Source organism: Tupaia chinensis, unplaced genomic scaffold (assembly GCF_000334495.1).
Source record: "Tupaia chinensis unplaced genomic scaffold, TupChi_1.0 Scaffold000301_1, whole genome shotgun sequence".
NCBI lineage: Eukaryota > Metazoa > Chordata > Mammalia > Scandentia > Tupaiidae > Tupaia > Tupaia belangeri.
In genome coordinates this window covers 170,311-186,231 of record NW_006159791.1, presented here as the reverse complement: position 1 = coordinate 186,231, position 15,921 = coordinate 170,311, and the positions used below count along the sequence as shown (strand labels likewise).

Sequence of the window (15,921 nt, the reverse complement as noted above, 5' to 3'; positions counted from 1 at the left end):
GCGTGCACAACGGGGCTACTTTCTTCTCTGGCCTTCCTTTCCAACAATAGCGTTGACTAATGTTAAGAGCCAGCAAGTGCCCTTAGGCTATCGGTTGGAAGTAAAGCAGAAAGTTGTTATTACAAGAAGAAAAAAGAGACCGGTACTTGATTCCCCAGGTGCAGGACTGTGGAAAGGCGGGAAGGAGGCCTCCAGGGACGGACTCAACAAGTAAGGGAAAGAAAGAAAAGCCCACAGAAGCCAAATCTGTAGAGCCGGGTAACCGCCCGGGAGGGCACGGCGGCCCTGGGGCACTGTCTCGACAGAGCCGTCCAATCCGCTGTCAATCAGTGTCTTTCGGTCTTACTATTGGCCAGGAGCTTCTTCGGCCTTCCAGATTTCCACCTCCTAGTTGCTTGGGGTTTACTTCCCCAAAGTACACGGGCCCCACCTTGTGGAGCAACCGCTCCTGCAGAGAAAACTGGATCTCCGCCCCGGGAAGACGTTTTAACGAATGAGAACAGCTCCACACACTTATTGGCTGCTATGGATATCGGTCAAAGAGCTTCCCACCCTCCTTCTCACTGTATTTTCCAGTTATTGGTCCCTCTTTGTGCCAATCCGTTACTAGGACAACGAGATCTTCACCGTCTCATAGGCAAAAATCAAAGCCAATCAAGAGCCACGCCTTCATCTTGAGTCAGCACCCAATTACTGTTCGAAGACCCCGGAGGACGCAGTCGCGATTGGCCATCCTCTCGCCCGACCTGGCCACAACAAGTTAGGCTGAGTCGCAGTTATATTCACCGGCGGCGGAGCACGCGTGTGTGCGGACGCAGTTGCGTGAGGGGTTTCTGTCGGTCTTACGTACTGTGGAGCAAAGCTTGTTCCTCTCCCACTTAGCCGCGCAGGTACGCTGGGGTGTGGGCCGGGCAGGGCGGCCTGAGGACCAGGTCTACCTGAGGCGGTTGTGAGAGGGACAATTCTGAGTTGCGCCCGTGGAGGCCTCGTGAGTGCGTCCCCCAATCCCCATCCCCACATTCTCTTTCCAACCGAGACACTCCACGTGCTTCATTTCCAAAATTCTCAGTAAATATTAACGGGGCTCTCCAGCTTGGTCACATGCCTGGAATAAGAACGGATCAGGGCGTGCCTATGCTTAACTTGTAGGAACCAATCTATTTCCATATGAAATGCACCTGGTGACCAATAGGGGGCCTAACCAAAAAACGAAGGGACATGGACCGAGCAAGCCCGGCAGTCACTTAGACCCCGAAGAGACCTTTGGGATATCTGTACAGAAGCTGAGCTAGTTACCTTTAAAAGGCATCACCACATTTAGAACGAAGCCCCCCCCCACACCCACAGCAGTTGGAAAGCTCAACGACAATGGTGGTGACGCACGGGATGTGGCACCAACGCCCCAAACTGCGCGGAGAACGTACATACTACGGTTCCTCAGCAACAAGAGAAAAGGAAACCTCATTAGCACACCCCGGGGCCGATCGTCCGGGCAACCCGCGGCAGGACTTGTCAAGAAACAAACGAGCAGAAATGCACGCTCTCAAACTCGAGAGTCATTTTCACATGGGACCTTTGCACAGGATCTTGCGTGCACAACGGGGCTACTTTCTTCTCTGGCCTTCCTTTCCAACAATAGCGTTGACTAATGTTAAGAGCCAGCAAGTGCCCTTAGGCTATCGGTTGGAAGTAAAGCAGAAAGTTGTAATTACAAGAAGAAAAAAGAGACCGGTACTTGATTCCCCAGGTGCAGGACTGTGGAAAGGCGGGAAGGAGGCCTCCAGGGACGGACTCAACAAGTAAGGGAAAGAAAGAAAAGCCCACAGAAGCCAAATCTGTAGAGCCGGGTAACCGCCCGGGAGGGCACGGCGGCCCTGGGGCACTGTCTCGACAGAGCCGTCCAATCCGCTGTCAATCAGTGTCTTTCGGTCTTACTATTGGCCAGGAGCTTCTTCGGCCTTCCAGATTTCCACCTCCTAGTTGCTTGGGGTTTACTTCCCCAAAGTACACGGGCCCCACCTTGTGGAGCAACCGCTCCTGCAGAGAAAACTGGATCTCCGCCCCGGGAAGACGTTTTAACGAATGAGAACAGCTCCACACACTTATTGGCTGCTATGGATATCGGTCAAAGAGCTTCCCACCCTCCTTCTCACTGTATTTTCCAGCTATTGGTCCCTCTTTGTGCCAATCCGTTACTAGGACAACGAGATCTTCACCGTCTCATAGGCAAAAATCAAAGCCAATCAAGAGCCACGCCTTCATCTTGAGTCAGCACCCAATTACTGTTCGAAGACCCCGGAGGACGCAGTCGCGATTGGCCATCCTCTCGCCCGACCTGGCCACAACAAGTTAGGCTGAGTCGCAGTTATATTCACCGGCGGCGGAGCACGCGTGTGTGCGGACGCAGTTGCGTGAGGGGTTTCTGTCGGTCTTACGTACTGTGGAGCAAAGCTTGTTCCTCTCCCACTTAGCCGCGCAGGTACGCTGGGGTGTGGGCCGGGCAGGGCGGCCTGAGGACCAGGTCTACCTGAGGCGGTTGTGAGAGGGACAATTCTGAGTTGCGCCCGTGGAGGCCTCGTGAGTGCGTCCCCCAATTTTTTCGCGGGGCGGGAGCGAGCCGCGGCCGCCGCCCGAGCCCCAGGGCGATCTCCGGGCCTTTGGGCCCCCCGCGCGGAATGCTGGTCAGCTTTTCCCGCCCGGCTCTCTCCGCCACGCGCCAGCAGAGTCTTTCTTCTTTTGGCCCAGGGGCTTCAGTCTGGCCCTGCACCAGGAGGAGGCTTTCATTTAGGGATGGGAGCAGCGCGGTAGTTCAGCAAGTCTTTCGGATCGCAAACTAAAAGAGCCGCAGCTCGGTTATACAGGGGATGGAGAAGGAGCAGCGAGTGCATGAATAACTAGCAGTAATATAACTAATGTTCTTCCAAAGTCCTCACTGCCCAGCGCTGAGCTGAGCTACTTGCCGGCTCTCAGTTAATGCAACGACCCGACACGGTAGGTACAATTATTATTTCACAGCTTCGGAATGACTTGGTCAGAGGCACGCCGACGGCAAGGGGTGAGAGGTATTTGTACCCAGGCTCTCCAACTGCTAGCCCCCCAAATCTGCTTTATTCTTTGCCTCCGTTCTTTGCAGCTACAGGGCACTTTTGCCCCCAGAGCGCCTCTGGGGTAGTATCAGCCTCGGAAGGCCTACGGTTGGAAGACTGCAGCGACATTTGTATTTATGCCAGTTATGGGCTTTCACGGAGTCAGTGGTTGGAAGTGGGACTGGGACAAAGGAAAAGGGTTTTGGCTTTCTTAGTACATGGATTCGTACAGATAGTTGCGAGATGTGCAGCCGTGAGAGTTTCTGGAATATGTAGAGAAAAAAATGAGTTAAATGCAGAAACATGGTCTGTGTTCCTCACTAGGTTTGAAACCTATAGCATGGTGATGGGAAATTCCTGCTAGCTAGAAGTTAGGTTCTGATGTTGTTAGACTTTGGATCTTTTTTCCTTTATTTTCTTTTTTTCTTCAGTGGGAGCAGATTTTGGAGAAAACACTTTAGTGAATATTAAATTTACTCATATAGTTGAAGAAAACGAGGTCCAGAGCAATGAGCATCAGATCTCACCAGCATCTGTGGGTATGGAAAGGTGGTCGCCCAGTTAGAGTATAAATTTGATCTTTTTGGAGCTAGCTAGGTGAGCTACTGGCCAGTGAAATGTTGGAAAGAACACTTAGGGAGGGCAGTTGGAATTTTTTGTAGATGAAATTCCCCCTACATTTGTTTAGCATTTACTCTGCTAGGCTCCTGTGTATATACGGTTATGAAGGTCATGCCTTCTCTGTTTTCAAGGCATTGCATTGAAATTTTTCGGGTGGTAGAGTTCCCATATTTTAGATGATTTTAAAGCCAGTATTCTTCCTTTGGCTATTGAAATAATTGTTCCCAGTTGGCATGTCCAAGTCATTAACTTTACATCACAAAATTGCCATAAAAGTTTTGGGAGTAACTCTCCTGAATTAATTTAGAATCGGATAGCTTTCATCTTTTATTATTATTTTTAGTTTGAACTTCTTTTGGTATAGTATCTCTTCTGTGCAGTTTTAGGGTAGATCTTTAGATTTTTGTGTGTATAAGAAGGAACAAAATGTATGTTTTTGTAAACAGTGAGGAAATTTAGTGTTTGTGCTTTTCTTTACCAAGTGGTTTCCAACATGGTTCTTAAGGAAAACAAAGTAGCAATATATAAAGGATCAGAATATTGTTGAGACAAGTTCCTATTTTTGTTGGTGGTGTAGCAGATACAGTTTGCTTTAAAAGTAACAATGTTTTACTTGGAACTTGCCTTGTAGCTATCCCAGTTATTTGAATTTTATTAACATTTTGATTTAAGATGAGAAATTTAAGTTTCCAAAACGTACAACACTATATAATGAGCTATATTTAAATGATAAAGTTTGAATCCAGCTGATTTTATTGCCGCTTAAGGTAAAATACTTCAGAATTATATATATTTTTTTCTTTTTTTTTTGGAGAGATTTTCACTGTAGGGCGCGTGCGCTCGCCAGACAGACAGAGACATAGAGACAGAAAGCGAGAAATCACCCCCCAGGGGGGATGGTCACGCCGCAATCCCTTCTCCTCCATTCTCGGGATCTTGGGCACGCATGCACACGCGCCCGGTGTGAGTTTTAAGCCACCGGGTCCGGGACGCGAACCTCGGTCGACTACGTGGGAGTCCAGCAACATAGCCATTACGCTAACTGCTGGTTCCCTATATTTTTCTTTTTTTATAGAATTATTTTTTAATTTAATTTATCCATTCTTAATTTGACCAGAGAGAGAGACAGTGAGAAAGACAGGGGAGGTGAGAAAGCAAGCCATCAGGTCTGGGACTCAGATCTGTGGTCAGCCATGTGGGAGTGTCCAGTGTCTTAACCACCATGCCACCTGATGGTCCTCATCACAATTATATTTAGCATTATGTATTAAAGGACAGTTTGTTAATTTTTCCTTTAGATATTAAAAAAAATACTGTTCTTGGCCACAGGCAACAGTTTTCAGTTGGGCCAGGAGCATGAAAATTCTGTAATTTTTATAAATTGGTATCCTAACTGATCCCATGTGTGTGTTCATTTATCAAGAACATGTGAATTTAGGCAAATTGTGGTAATCTAGGACTTGGGCCGCCCTAATTCCCAACTAAATGATAGGATACTGTTGTTGGAGTTCAGTCTTCTCAATCTGAGTTTTTGTGCTCTTCCTAACAGGTAAAAAGTAGGTAGTATTTTGTTCTTTATTTAACTCAAACTCAGTTTGCTGTTCTCAGCTGATAGTCCATTAAAGGAACATTAGATTTTAGTATAGGTTTGTGAATGTATATGATTCTTAGGATAGGGAGGGCCAATGTCAAATTTTGTAGTCTGAATTTGTGACTAAGATTTTTTCTTTATTTTTGTAAGTTTATTAAAACTTCCCACATGGTCTTTGACCATTTTGCAAATTGTGTTGGTTTTCTAAAATTTTCAGAATTCAAGTAGGCATTGCATGTTGTTTAATTTTATTGTGCCCTAGAACTGCCTTGGACCAAACTGTAACATATTTAAATTGTCAAAGTGCATAGGCCATAAAAGAAAGTTTGTGTGTCATTCCTCTCACCCCCACCAAGTCAGTTGTCAGCAGCTTGTAGGAAATACTGTCCTTCCAAGCCCTGGAGTTAAATTTAGATTCAGCAACTGTAATCTTATAGTTGGTGATCACATGGTGGTGTTGAACTAGGTTTATATTTTATAGCTCAAAATCAGCTGTTTCCTTTTAAAAAAAAAAAAGTTCTTGGGCACCCTGTCTGACCTTAATTGAAAAGCTGAACCGAAAGGCAGGTAATGGTGTTAAGAGATAGAAATAATCCACACATGAATAACGGAGTCTGCTTTACAAAGCAGAGAGCAGTTAAAATATTACTATTTTTCCTCACAGGGTGTGGACTAGTAAATGTCTATAGATTAATTGATACATTCCTCTGTATTGTGTGTTCATTCGCTCATGTTGTAACATTGCCTAGCTTTTCATTGTCTAGCTGTGCTGTGCTGTATTTTCTTTTTTAATGTATTTTGAGAGATTTTTGCTGTAGAGTGTGTGTGCGGTCACTGGCGAAGCGAGAAATCACTCCCCGGGGTGATGGTCACACCACAGTCCCTTCTCTAGTCTCCTCAGGATTTTGGTCACACTCTCACACAAACCTGGTGTAAGTTTAAGCTGCTATGCTGGGACTTGAACCGCAGAGTCCACTGATGTAATCATTATGCCATCTGCTGATCCCTATGTGCTGTATTTTAGATATTTAATTAAAAGATTGAAGGTACCAGGAGATGGTTATGTCGCTGGACTCCCATGTAGTGGACCATGGTTGGAATCCTGAACCCTGTGGCTTAAACCCTTGCCAGGCGTGTGTGTGCGCGCACGTGCGCGCGTGCATGTGCGCCCAAGATCCCAAGGGGAGAATGGAGGAGAAGGGATTGTGGCGTGGCCATCCCCCCTGGCGGGGGATTTCCCTCTGTCTCTCTTTCTGGCGAGCACTTGTGCCCTATAGCAAAAACCTCTCCAAAAAAAAAAAAAAAAAAAGATTGAAGATGATTCAGAGAACAAAATCTGGCTGCCTGTATGGGACACATCTACATTATAGGAATATGATCTTTGGTGCCTGTTAAGTGACTATATATTGATGTCATGGTCTATTTGTATATTCCTTTGCAAATTTTTTAAAATTTAGCTTTTTTCTTCTTATTTTCCAGTTTAATCAGAGAACGAGAGAGAGAGAGAAAGAGCAAGCCACCAGATTCGGGATTTGAATAGCGTTGGCCATATGGGAGCCCGACACCTTTAACCACCATGCCACCTGCCATTTCCCCCCTTGCAAAATTTAAAAGTTCTTTCATACATCTTGGGTATTCTCATACACATTTTTTAAAAGTTTTATTTATTCCATGAGCAGACCATTAGTGGTGTAAGACCCTTTTGGTCTTTGTTCATGATACTCATGGGTATTTATTGATGGTATTTATTCATGAGAGAGCATGTACATATGTATATGCAAAAGAGAAGGGGATTGGTCCATAGGGGCCAGTCACACCATAATCCACTTTTTCTATCCAGTAGCCTGTTGGATGTTGGACACCTGTGTGAGTGCCTGGCACATTTCAGGCTGACTGGACTGGAAATTTTTTGGGAGGGTTCATTTGTTTATTTATTAATCTAGTCTTTTTTGTTGTCAGCTTCAAGCCACAGGGTCTGGGACTTGAACCATGGCTGGCCATGTGGGGATCCTACAGAGGATCTTAACCACTATGCCACCTGCTGGCCCTGGACTGGAAGTTTGAACCTTGAATGCCATCTGGAATACAGCTTCCTTTGAGCAATGGTGGCTGCTACTGAACCATGGAGATGCTACAATCCACTCCCAGCCTCAGCAGGTTCCAGATCATAGGCACACATGTATCTGACGTATGCAAGGAAGTCTCTGAACATGAACTGGGAGCCTTTCCATTTGGGTCAGCTTCACGGAGCATAGTATCTGTACTGCTGTGTCCCACTGTCTGGCCACATATTGTTATATTTTTACTGAAAAGAGAACTGAACCCCAGAAACTCAAATACTTAGTAGTTCAGAACTATTCAGTCATCAGGAATGTCATGATGCATTTTCACATAGAAAAGTACATCAAGTATTTGTTCAGAGAAGTCATGACGTATGTTTTCTTTTTTAAAATTTTATGGAGAGGTTTTTGCTATTAGGCGTGTGTGATCGCCAGAAAGACAGAGACAGAAAGCAAGAAATTATCCCTGGGGGGGATGGCCACGCCATAGTCCTCCATTCTCTTCTCAGGATCTTGGGCACACATGCACATGCTCCTGATGTGTGTTTCAGCCACTGGGTCTGGGACTTCAACCGCCGTTGACTACATGGGAGTCCAGCGACATAGCCATTATGCCAACTGCTGTTCCCTATTAACTTACGTTTTCTATGTAAAAATGCAACATGATTTTTCTGATGATCCAGTATATGACACCTAGTAGGGTATTGTTGTCAACTGTTTACTTATTCAGAAAACTTAAAAGGATTTATAATCTAAGAGGTGTAAATGTAGTGTCTACCTGTCCTAAACTAATAAACCCAGGTACTAGCATTATACTTTTTTAGGGTTTCCTGAAATATATGTACCTGTGTATTACCAGATCTTAAGGGGTAGGATAGTTTCTGGATAAAGATTTTTACCAACGAGAATTAGTATTAACTATAACATCTTTCAATGAGAAATAACAAACTTTTCCTTAATTATGAACCTAATTGGTTAGCTTTAGCTCAAAGTAGGGAAAAGAATGCTCTTTAGGAAAAAAAGATAGTGGATTGTTTTTTGTTATTATTGAAGTTTTTTCTTTAAGAAACACTTGTCATTTTCTTTTTCATCAGAAGGTGCATGCAGGCACTGGAGAGAGGGAAAGTGAGAAGGTACCCTCTGCAGAATGGTCATGCTGTAGTGTAGTTTCTTCTCCACTTCTCTCTCCTTTTAAGACTCTGGGCACATGCACATACATATCTAGCGTATTTCTCAAGGTTTCTAATCTGAGGTGTGAACTGTGCGGTCATCTCTTTAGGATCCAGTCATGGTAATAACCACCACACCATATTTAACTTTATTTATTTATTTACTTATTTTAATTTTACCAGAGAGGGACAGAGAAAGGGAGGGAAAGTGAGAAAACAAGCCGCCAAAGTTCTGTTCTCGAACCGCAGTCAGCCATGTGGGTGTCCAGTGTGCTTAACCACCATTCCACCTGCTGTCCCCCTTTTTAAAGTACATTTCTTTTATGAGAGAAAGAGTTACCATTGAAAAGGGTCCCACCATGCCCCCCCCGCCATGCTTGGCGTATTATTGACCCAGGATTCAAACCTGGGACCCTGTATGTGGCTCCTGCAATGCATAACAGCACCCTACCACCTGCATGACAGTGGGTAGGCCCTGGAAAACTTAATATTTTTGTGGTAATTTTAGATTTACAGAAGAGCTGGAATACAGCTTATATACCATTACCTAGCTTCCCTAACTTGAACATCTTACATGATCAAGGTACATTTATCAAAACCAAGAAATTAACATTGATAAAATACTGTTAATTCAGTGATTGATTTTGTTTGGATTTCCTTAGTTTTTTTGTTTGTTGTCAGAGGGTACTCTACTCTGAGAGAGAGAGAGAGAAAGTGAGGAAGTACAGTCCAGTTCCCTTTATTTATCCTGTCAGGATTTTATGTATAATGCACGTATGCACCTGGCTTGTTTTTCAAGCTGCTGGGGATAGGATTTGGACCTTAGTCAAGGGATCTGATCTACATCCCTTATTACAGGGCTGATCCAAGTTTCTCCCCCTTTTACTGTTAGCATTTTTAAAAACTGGATCTTGCCAGTGGTGTGATTACTATTGTACTAATGGTGATTTATTTATTTTTATCTTTTTTTTTTTTTTGCTAGAGGATGTGTGCATTCAGACAGGGAGAGGAGAACGCCAACCCCCCATTGGGAATGGTCATGCCACATTCCCTTTTACTCCACCTCCCTCTCCTATTGAGATTTTGGGCATGCACACATTGTCTGGGAATGCACATGGTGTCAAGCCTGGGACTTAAACTGCATGGTTTGGCCATGTGAGATGTGGCTGTCCTAACCACCAAGCCATGGAGCTGGCGCACTAATGGTGATTTTTTTTCTTTCTCTCTCTCATTCCTTCTATGTTAGTTTAAGTTTTTGGTAAGGAGTATTTGTTTATTTGTTTATTATTTTAGTTTTAGGTTTACTATAGGGCATTGCTCTGACCTAAGAGAGACAGAGGGAGGGAGGGAAAGTGAGAAATCACCCCTTAGTGTGGATGGCCACACCACAGTTCCTTCTCTTTTATGCTCCTCTTGAAATTTTGGGCATGCATGTACAGGTGTCTGGTGTTTCAAGCTGCTGAGTCTAGGGCTTGGACTGCACAGTCATCCATGTGGGATCTTAACCTTCATGCCACCTGCTGGCCCTCCATTATTCTTTGATTCAGTCACTTATTTGTATCAGTGTGGATTTTGTGATACTGATTTTTACTTAATTCACTAGTTTCTAAATTGCTCAAGCTTTGACTTAAGAGAGTGAGAGATTGTGGAGAGACCAAGACAGAAACAGATAAAAATAGCACCCTCAACACGTGATTCCTCCATCTTCCTTCTCACCAGCCAGGATAACGGGGGCATGACCGGGGAATATTTTGCTTTATGCATCCAGCATTACTTGAGCAGCACATTACTGCCATGAAATTGAACTGGCCCACTCTCTCTCTCTTTTTTTGGAGAGGTTTTTGCTGGAGGGCGCGTGTGCTCATCAGAAAGACAGACAGACAGAACGCTAGAAATACCCCCCACCCCCCCCAGGGATGGCCATACTGCAATCCCACCTCCTCCATTCTCTTGGGATCTTTGGCATGCATGCACACATGCCAGGCGTGAGTTTTAGCCACCAGGTCTGGGACATGAACCGTGGTCGATTATGTGGGAGTCCAGTGACATAAGTATTACGCCAACTGCTGGTCCCCCATTCTTAACCAGATTTCAGGTGTTTGGTGTTGTGTGCTTGTGTGCTCTCAAATCCTGATAGAATGGAGAAATAGAGAAGAGATTGTGTCTACAGCCCATGGAGGGGGGGAGTGTGTGTGTATTTGTGGTTTTAATTTTATATTTCTGTAATTACTAATGATTAGTATTTTTTTTTCATATAGTTTTTTTGCTATAGTGCACATGGGCTTTCCAGACAGACAAAACTAGAAATCATGGAGTTGGGGAGGAATATGGCCATGTTGCAATCCCTTCTTCATTCTCTTGGGATTCTGGGCATTGCTCACGCCCAGCATGAGTTTCAAGCACCTGGGTACAGGATTTAACTGTGGTTGGCCATTTGCGCATATAGTGACATGACCACTATGCCATCTGCTGGTCCTAGTATTTTATTATTTTTTTAATTTGCCATAGGGTGCATGCAATGAGGGTGGCGAAGGAAGAATGTGAGACCTCCTCCCCTGTGGGGTATGACAGTGCACAATCCCTTCTCCATTTTCCTCTCAGGACTTTAGGCAGAGGACTTTAGGCAGGTATCTGCGTACACGTACACACACAGACATCTGGTCTGGCATATTTTTCAAGGTGCGTACACGTACACACACAGACACAGACATCTGGTCTGGCATATTTTTCAAGACACCTTTGCGTCTGGGACTGAAACCATGCAGTTGGATATGTACAACCCAGCTGCCTTAACTACCACACTATCTGACTGGCCCATGAGTAGTATTTTTTATGTAACATTGAGGTAATGTTTTTGGTGAAGTGTCTTTAAATTTTTGCTCATGTTTTATTTTGTTGGTGGTTGTTCAGATTTGAGAAAGTTCTTTATTTTAGATAAAATTTAAAAAATTTTATTTTTAAACTCAGCAGATGGTGCATGTGCTTACTGGAGAGAGAGAGAGCACTTCTCATGGAGCATGGCCATGGCTTGATCTCCATTTTTCTCTCACTTTGGGCAGGCATGCATGCTCTTGTGCTTGGCTTTTTTTTTTTTTTTCTTTTCTGTTTGCTATAGGACAGGTGCACTTGCAAGAGACATAGAGAAGGGGGAGGAGAAGTAAGAAATCACCCCCTAGGAGGATGACCACACCATAATCTTTTCTCCATTCTCTCGGGATTTTTGGCACATATGCCAGGTCCAGGACTCAAACTGTGCTATTGGCCATGTGGGATCCAGCTGCCTTCACTTCCATGCCACGTACTGGTTTATGCCTGGCATGTTTTTCAAGTCACTGGATCTGGAACTTGACCTGTACCGTTGACCATGTGGGACCCAGCCGCCTTAGCCAAGTCATGGGCTGGCCTACATTTTTTTTTTTTAAATCAGGTACATGCTTTGCAAGTATTTACTCCCAGTCTGTGGTTTGTCTTCATTCTATTAACAGTGTATTTTGCAGAGCAAATTTAATTTTGTTAAGTGAGCCAAATGTAGATTGTGCTTTTGGTGTATCTAAATTTTGCTTATTAACCCAGTGTCATTCAGTTTTTCTCTAGAAGTTTAGTTTCGGGTTTTATATTTTGGTTTGACCCATTTTGTACTAAACTTTCTGTATGATATAAGGCATGAATTGTTTGTTGAAAGAGTATCTTTTTTCATTTAATTGTCTTTTGGAAATTGTTCATTTACATGTGGATTTGTTTCTGAACTTGTCTGTTGTGTGTATTTGTTTTTATTTACTTATTTTTTTGGAGAGGTTTTTGCTGTAGGGCACATGCACTAGCCAGAAAGCTAGAAGGAGTAAATGAGAAATCACTGCCCGGGGGATGGCCATGTCACAATCCCTTCTCCTCTCTGGATCTTAGGCACACACGCACACATGCCTGGCATGAGTTTAAGCCACCGAGTCTGAGACTTGAACTGCGTTCGACTACATGGGAGTCCAGCGACATAGCCATTATGTCAACTGCTTGTACCTGTTTTTGTTTGTTTTTAATGTCGTGCCTTTTTAAAGAATACATTGATGTATCTATCTAGGAACAATATCTGGTATTGCTTTGGAAAATGGGGTTCTTTAGAAAGTTCACGGAAGATGTCCATTATGGAAAAAACTGTATGGGCTTCAAACTTTTTCTTTTTGATTAAGTTTTTTCCATAGAGAAATGTAGGAAGATGGAAAGTGAGAAATCGCCCCCCCAGGGAAATGGATACACCATAATCCCTTTTGCTCCATTCTCCTCTTGGGATTTTGGGAATGCATACACACACACCTGACATGATTTTCAAACTGTGGTTGACTGTATGGAAGAACAGAATCTTAACTACCACACCATCTGCTGACCCCAATAATTCAAACAGTTATGGGGCTGGTGCTGGCAGGTGGTGTGGTGGTTAAGAGCGCTTGGACTCCCACATGTCCGACTGCAGTTCGAGTCCTGGACTTGGTGGATTGCTCCCCCCTCCCCACCCCTCTCTGATCAAGTTAAAAAAGTCAGTAAATAAAGTTATATAAAATCATTCTTAAAGATGGTGTTTAGAAAAGAATTTAGTTTTGGGACCCTCAGAGTAATGGCTATGTCACTGGGTTCCCATGTAGTCGATCGGGGTTTGCGTCCTGGACCCGGTGGCTTAAAACTCACGCCGGGCACGTGTGCATGCGTGCCCAAGGTCCTGAGAGGAGAACGGAGGAAAAGGGATTGCGGCATGGCCATCCCTCCTAGGGGATGATTTCTCGCTTTCTGTCTCTGTCTGGCGAGCGCATGTGCCCTATAGCAAAAACTTGTCAAAAAAAAAAAAAAAGAATTCAGTTTTTCACACAAATAAAAACTTGGACTTTAATTTTGTTTTTATTATTTATTTTCTGGAGAGATTTTTGTTATAGGATGCATGCACTTGCCTGAAAGACAGAAAGTGAGAACCCGCCCTCCACCATGGCCTTAATGACTTCATTCTCCACAGAATCTTGGGCTCACACGTGTCCAAGTGTGAATTTTAAGTTGTTGGATTCAGGACTTGAACTGTGACTGACTACATGGGAATCTTGTGATGTAACCATTACACCATCTGCTGCCCTCTAATTTCGTTTTTCTACTAAATTTTTAAAATCCCCTCATCTTTAAGAGTATCATAAGATACATTTTTGGCAATTGTCTTTTCATTTTAGCATTGTTTTTGAGATCTTATTTTACGCTGACTTTCTGATAGTTATGACCAGGGTGACAAAGTCTTGGTTTGCCAGTATAGCAATTCCAGTTCACTCCAGTTAACCAAGCATCTTTTTTTTTTTTTTCCTGAGAGGTTTTTAGCTATAGGGTGCATGTGCTCGCCAGACAGAGACATAGAGACAGAAAGCGAGAAATCACCCCCCCAGGGGGGATGGTCACGCCGCAATCCCTTCTCCATTCTCCTCTCAGGATCTTGGGCATGCACACACACACGCCTGGCGTGAGTTCTAAGCCACCAGGTCTGGGATGCGAACCGCGGTCGACTATGTGGGAATCCAGCGACATAGCCATTACGCTAACTGCTGGTTCCCGCAAGCATCTTTATTAATGGTGCCAGTTTTCAGTCTTATAAGTGCGTATATGCTTATATTTAGGTTTCCATGATATGAATAAGCCACAACTTACTGTCATTTCCCCATTTGATAGACATATTTTTATGTTTGTGGTTATTTTTGTTTTTATGTTGTGTGGATAGGTTGGTTTCTGCTGTTTTTGTGCCTATGAGAGTATTGTTGGATTTTTTATTAGAGCTTCTTTCATGAAAGAGCTTGGGAGAAAGGACCTACCACAAGGTCCCTTCATACCACCACGGCCCGCTCTCCCCAGCCCTCTATCCAGGATGAATCTCAGGTGTTCTTTCTTTTTTCAGGTTCAGATCGCCATGGGATCCATGTTCACCATGGTGGGCTCATCAGAATGTTTTTGATTTACAGAATGTTCTTCACATAATGCGGAGTCTAAATCTTCAGTAGTCTTAAATGGTCTTTTCTGCTTGGCTTGACAGACAGGAAGCGAGAAATCACCCCCACCCCCACCCCAGAGGGAATAGTCACCCTGCAATCCCTTCTCCTCTATTCTCTTCTAGGGATCTTGAGCACACACACACACATGCCCGGCGTGAGTTCATGCCACTGGGTCTGGGACTTGAACTGTGGTTGACTACTTCATAGTCCAGCAACATAGCCATTATGCCAACTGCTAGTCCCAAGATGATATAATTTTTAAAGTTTATTATTTATTTAATATGAAAGAGAGACAGGCATCCCCCCTAGGGTCTTCATGCTCTGATCTACCCTCAGCCAACCCACATCCCGGAGTGTGTGTGTCACCACCTGGTATGACTATGTGTCATCCCTTGGTGTGACCACCAAGATGGCTCTACTTTAAAAAATTTTTTTTGCCAGAAGGTGCATGTGTTTGCAAGAGATAAAGTGAGTGAGAATTCAGCAACCCCTGGTGGGGGGATAATTGTGGTGCAATCTCTCTGACATTTCTACTTCCTTTTGTGGGGATGCACCCTCATACATCTCATGTTTTTCAAGCTACTGGGTCTGAGATTTGACCTGTGCAGTCAGCCATATGGGATCTAGTGTCATAACGCCACCTCTTTTAAAAATTATCTTTTGAACGTAATGTATGTTCATTTCATGACATTACAGTAATACAGATAACTATGAAGTATTCCCAGAGGTTGAAAGTTTGATTCTGGTTATTTTTCTAAGAGTAGTTAATAAAAAATTCATATACTTATGCTTTGCTGCCTTTTCCCACTTGATTTATCTTTACCATCTGCATCTTACTAATCTTAACAGATTTTACTAACTACATAGTATTCAGTAATGTTTGTATACATTATATGGAACATAATGTGTTTTTTAGTAATAATGCTGCAAAAGTGAATATTTTTTATGCCTTATGTTTACCTGTGTTTATAATCATGTTATGTGTACTTACACTTTCTCTTTTGTCACGTAATTTTTGTATGGAATATTGTGTAATACAACAAAAAACAAAATAGAAGTGATCAGTGCTGCCTAGTTTCAGATTGCAAGTGTTTGAGACAAAGTGAGTGAATTTTTTTTTTTTTTTTGCTATAGGGTGCATATGCTCACCAGACAGACAGAGAGAGAGAGAAAGCGAGAAATCACCCTCCGGGGGGATGGCCACGCCTCAATCCGTCCTCCTCCATTTTCCTCTCGGGATCTTGGGCACGCTTGGGCACGCATGCACACGCGCCCGGCGTGAGTTTTAAGCCACTGGGTCCAGTACGTGAACCGTGGTCGATTACATGGGAGTCCAGCAACATAGCCATTATGCTAACTGCTGGTCCCAATGAGTGAATATTTTTTTTT

At 43.7% G+C, this 15,921-nt stretch overlaps 1 protein-coding gene across 2 annotated transcripts in view; it reads left to right on the top strand.

The window, feature by feature from the left end:
• The first annotated feature begins 2,183 nt into the window (after positions 1–2,183).
• Positions 2,184–15,921, top strand: part of G3BP1 (G3BP stress granule assembly factor 1) — a 40,871-nt gene continuing 27,133 nt past the window's right edge. Inside the window, exons 1-2 of one of the 2 annotated variants that reach the window (XM_006150822.3) lie at positions 2,184–2,479; positions 2,746–2,991. In XM_006150822.3, coding sequence (XP_006150884.1) covers positions 2,974–2,991 — 18 coding nt within the window. In that variant the 5' untranslated portion in view covers positions 2,184–2,479; positions 2,746–2,973. The remainder of the gene's footprint in view (positions 2,480–2,745; positions 2,992–15,921) is intronic. The other variant, XM_006150823.3, reaches the window with a different exon arrangement.